General features: G+C 41.9%; 1 protein-coding gene across 1 annotated transcript in view; it reads right to left on the minus strand.

The window, feature by feature from the left end:
• LOC105992464 (dehydrogenase/reductase SDR family member 2, mitochondrial-like) overlaps nucleotides 1–4892 on the minus strand; it is a 67390-nt gene that overhangs the window by 61161 nt on the left and 1337 nt on the right. The window contains exon 2 of the mRNA XM_013025325.1: nucleotides 2367–2486. Within this exon, the coding sequence (XP_012880779.1) occupies nucleotides 2367–2486 (120 nt within the window). The remainder of the gene's footprint in view (nucleotides 1–2366; nucleotides 2487–4892) is intronic.

Here is a 4892-nt window from a genome sequence, read left to right on the forward strand (position 1 = left end):
AACAATGTTCAAGAGGAAGTGTACTCATTACCTCACTCATGTAACTGTAACCCTCTGTATAGTATCTTTACAATAAAAAAAAAAATAAACAGAAAAAAAAAAAAAGAGTAGTGTTTGGACTTGACTCTTAAGGAGGGAAAGTGGAAATAGTGTGGGTTTCCTTCGTGCTTCCCCCCACCTCTCTCTTTCTCTTTGCCAGTCCTAGGGCTTGAACTCAGGACCTGGGCACTGTCCCTGAGCTTCTTTTGCTCGAGGCTAGCACACTACGATTTGAGCCACAGCACCACTTCCGGCTTTTTCTGCTTATGTGGTACTGAGAAATCAAACCCAGGGCTTGATGCATGCAAGGCAAATAGACTACCACTAAGCCATATTCCCAGCCCCAGGTCTCCCTTCCTTCCTTCTTTCCTCCTTCCTTCCTTCCTTCTTTCCTCCTTCCTTCCTTCCTTCTTCTGTTTTCTTCATTTCTTTTCTTTTTTTTTGCTTTAACTCAAGCCATGGGCACTGTACCTTAGGTTTTTGCTCAAGGCTGGCCCTTCACCACTTGAGCCACAGCTCCACTTCCAGCTTTTTGGTGGTTTATTGGAGATGAGTCTCATGGACTTGCTTGCCAAGCTAACTTCAAACCATGATCCTCAGATCTCAGCCTCCTGAGTCAACCAGGTTGACTCCCTTGGATGCTAAAGGGAGTGTGTCTTGTCTCCTGACCTATTTCTAAAGGGACTGATTTCTCACAAAATCTGCTGAACTAAAGCTGGGTGTGTTCTCACAGTGGGATGATGAAGGCTGCTCCCTCACGTGAGTGAGATTAAGGCCTTTATAAAAGAAGCCTCAGGGAACACAAAGGCTCACTCTCATCTTTAATCCCAGCTACCAAGGATGCAAAAATCATGAAGATTATAGCTTGAGACCAGCCCTAGCAAAAAGTTAGTGAGACTTCCATCTCAACCAATAGTTGTGCATAGTGGTACACACATCATTGCAGCCTCATAGGAAGTGTAAATAAGAAGATTGTGGTATAGGCCTACCTGGGCATACACACAACACCCTATCCAAAAATAATTAAAGCAAAAATGGCCAGGATCATGGCTCAAGTGATATAATGTCTACCTAGAAAGCATCAGGCTCCACTACCATAAAAAGAAGGGAAGGCTTGTACAACATTCCTTTCTCTTATGTTTCGATTTTTTTCCACCATGCTTTCCTCTCCTCCATAGGGCACAGAATTTAAGGTATTGTCTGAAAGTTAAGAGATTGAGCCTTAACTTGTTGTCACCTTGACCTCAAACTTTCAGCCTCCAGAACTGTGAGAAACTAAATTTCTGTGCTTTATTTGTTTTTGTAGGTCATGGGCTTGAACTCTGGGCCTGGGCATTGTCTCTCAGCTCTTCAGTCAAGGCTCTACCACTTGAGCCACAACACCACATCCAGTTTTCTGGTAGTTCATTGGAGATAAGAGTCTCATGGACTTTCCTTGCCCGGGCTGACTTTGAACCAAGATTCTCAGATCTCAGCCTTCTGAGTAGCTACCTGTAGGTGTGAGCCACTGACACCCGGCAATTTCTATACTTTATAAGTTACCTAGTCTTGCACATTTTGTTATAGACTTACAAGCAAAGATATCCTTCATTATTATAAAAGCTGTAACTTTGGCTGGGCATAGCAATGCATATCTCTAATCCCAATACTCAGGAGACAGGCAGGAGAATTGTGAGTGTTAAAGGCCAACCTGGAGTCGATTGACACTTTGCTTCCAAAAACAACAAACAACAATAACAAAAAGAAACCTTACAACTTCTATAAATAATAATACGCTGCTCTACAAAAAAATAGAAAATCAAAAGCAACTAATATGTTTCTCTGGAAATGAAATTACCATCAGCAACCAAGTTCGCTCTTTCCTTGCTTTTATTATCCCAGATCACTTTAACAATTTCAGTGACTAATAAAGTTCATAGGTTTGTTATAGAGTCGCAGCTAGGGTAGACAGATGGACAGGAGGCAGTATCTACAATGTAGTGATAAAGAAGGAGAGCAGCTGATAAAGAAGGAGAGCAGCTGATAAATAAGTATACACAGATTATTGTAGGTCATAGTGATTGCTTTGGGGGAGAGGAAGTTTAGGTTTTGGGGGTAGAAGTTGATTTACCTTTCACTTTCACCCTTTAGAAGTAATTATGTTTGTGAACATTTGTTGAAAATATTTTCTTAAATAAATGTTAAGTGCTATCTTTAACTTCCAGCCAAAGACACTCAGGAACACAACTGTAGTCAAATAAAAGTGAGTTTATTGACTCATTTCCCAGAGGAAGAATAGACCCAGGAGAATGCAGGTAAGCCCCCATGAGAGAATGGATTTACAGGACTTGGTTCCTATTGGGACTTTGCAGAGAATCAAGAGAATCCAGGCTGGATTCTAGATTGGACATTGCCAGGTAGCAGGAGAATTTTCTGATCAGAATCTTCATCATAATTACCTTAATTTCCTGTAGAGGAAGAGAAGAAAAGAACAAAGTTAAAAGTTTTTCCAATGAAAAGGCAGCATTCACTCTGCATGTGTGTGTGTGTGTGTGTGTGTGTGTGTGTGTGTGTGTGTGTGTAATGAGTTTGAACTAAAGGCCTAGAAGCTGTCCTTTAGCTTTTTCTGCTCAAAACTGATGCTTTGAGCACAGCTCCACTTTTGGCTTTTTGGTTGTTGGAGATATATTGGAGATAAGATTCTCATGGAGTTTTCTGGTCCCAACTGGTTCAAACTATGATCCTCAGGAGTGAGCCACCAGTTCTGGCAGCATTTATCCTTGTTAGACAGTCTGGGAGATCAGTATTTGGTCATTTTTATAGTTGGCTGGTGATTTTATTGTCTATATCCAAACATGGTTATGGACAAAACATGGAGGCCAGACCAGAGCTTACAACATCAAGGCCTGACTTCCAGGGACTGCTTTTCTCATTTTAAACTAAAGCTTTCAGACATTAACTCAATATATTACCCTGATTCTACTGCCTAAATGGTACCATATTGATCTAATTATTTTTAAATTATTGATTCAACCAAGTAAGAATCACTGCAGCAACTTTCTTTGTGAGATATCAAAGTTCTTTTTGTGTTGTCTTATTTTGCTTATTTGTTTGTCTGTGCAGGGCTTGGAGCTTGAACTCAGGACTTGGGCTGAGCTTCATTTTTGGGGGGGCAGGTGTCAGTCATGGGGTTTGAACTCATGGGAGTTGTCCCTGAGCTTTTGTGCTGAAGGCTAGTGCTCTACCACAAGACAAATCCTGCTTTTTGGTAGTTTATATATAGATAAGAATCTTATGAACTTTCCTGCATTGAAGTGAGATCTTCAGATCTCAGCCTCCTGAGTAGCTAGGATTACAGGCATGAACCAGTAGTAGCCAGTATCAAAGTTCTTTATTCTAAAACTCCAGTGGCCAGAGGCCTTGGAGATAGGACATTCCTGTTTCCTAGAAGGCTGGAAGGGATTGGCCAGGTTCTCTGACCACCCATCAACCCAACAGTGAAGTCACTTGGGCTTATCAGCATGCTGCCAGAAGGTAGCTGGGCTCTGGTGGCTCACATCTGTACTCCTAGCTACTTAGGAGGCTGAGATCTGAGGATAATGGTTCAAAGACCACCCAGGCAGACAAATCTAAGAGACTTCATCTCCAATTAACCAGTAAAAAGCTGAATGTGAACTGTGGTTCAAGTGATAAAGCATGAGCTTTGAGTGAAAAAGCTAAGGGACAATGCTCAGGTCCTGAGTTCAAGCCCCACTACTAACACTAAAAAAGGAAAAAAAGTTAATGCTACCTCTTCAGTCCTCTCCTCTAGCACTGTCCTTGTTCACCTCCAGAGTAAAAGAATTTTGGGGGAGATGAAGGGAGCTCGGGAGCCTAGTGTGGAGCTTTCTTATGTACAAGCCCACACTGAACATCAAAGAACCTGATTTCAGGACCATGTCGCCCACCAGCTCACCACATTGTCAAGTCACTTGTCCTCTGCATCTTAGGTTCCTCATTGGCAACATATCAGGGAAGATGAAAGGTCAGGATAGACTAGATGTTTTATATGATCTTTTCCCATTCAAGTCTCCTTCATTCTGGGGTACAGCTGTTCCCAAGGTGGGTGATGGATAGGTTTCAAGTGTTTCTAAAGGTTAGAAACCAGGTGTACTGGAAAGAAACCAGAAAATTTGGCAGGAAAATCACAGGCTTTTTCAGGCACATAGGCTTGAATCCTTTGACTCCTTGGGAGGCTGAACTTCCCCACACCTGCATCAATGCTTAGACCCCACTGAGGAAGCAAGGCAGGAGAACTGACCTGCTGAAAAACTGCCATATGATCAGCTGATAAACTTTTGGAGGATAGGGAAGAGAAGAAACAAAGGAGGACTCGGGAAATGTCTTTATCTGTAAATTGTTGGGATCAGTTTTGTAGTTGGGGGATGTGATGCTATGGTCTTGGCATGTCCTCCAAAATTCATGTGCTGAAACTTAATTGCTAATTTAGCAACTAAGAGGCAGAGCCTTAGCAGTGTACAGGTAGCTCATGCCTGTAATCTTATCTATTCTCAGGGCAAAGATCTGAGAACTGAGGTTTAAAGTCAGCCCAGGCAGGAAAATCCATATGATTCTTATTTCCAATTAACCACCCAAAAGCTGGGTGAGCTATGGCTCAAGTGATAGAGTGATTAAAGTGCCAGCCAGCTTTGAAAATGGTAAGGCATAACACGTTGGCCCTGAATTCAAGCCCAGTACAGAAGGAATAAAAGAAGAAAGAAAGAAAGAGAGAGAGAAAGAGAGGGAGGGAGGGAGGGAAGGAAAGAAAGAAAGAGAAAGAAAGAAAGAAAGAAAGAAAGAAAGAAAGAAAGAAAGAAAGAAAGAAAGAAAGGAAG

Source organism: Dipodomys ordii, unplaced genomic scaffold, assembly GCF_000151885.1.
Source record: "Dipodomys ordii isolate 6190 unplaced genomic scaffold, Dord_2.0 Scaffold84, whole genome shotgun sequence".
Lineage (NCBI taxonomy): Eukaryota > Metazoa > Chordata > Mammalia > Rodentia > Heteromyidae > Dipodomys > Dipodomys ordii.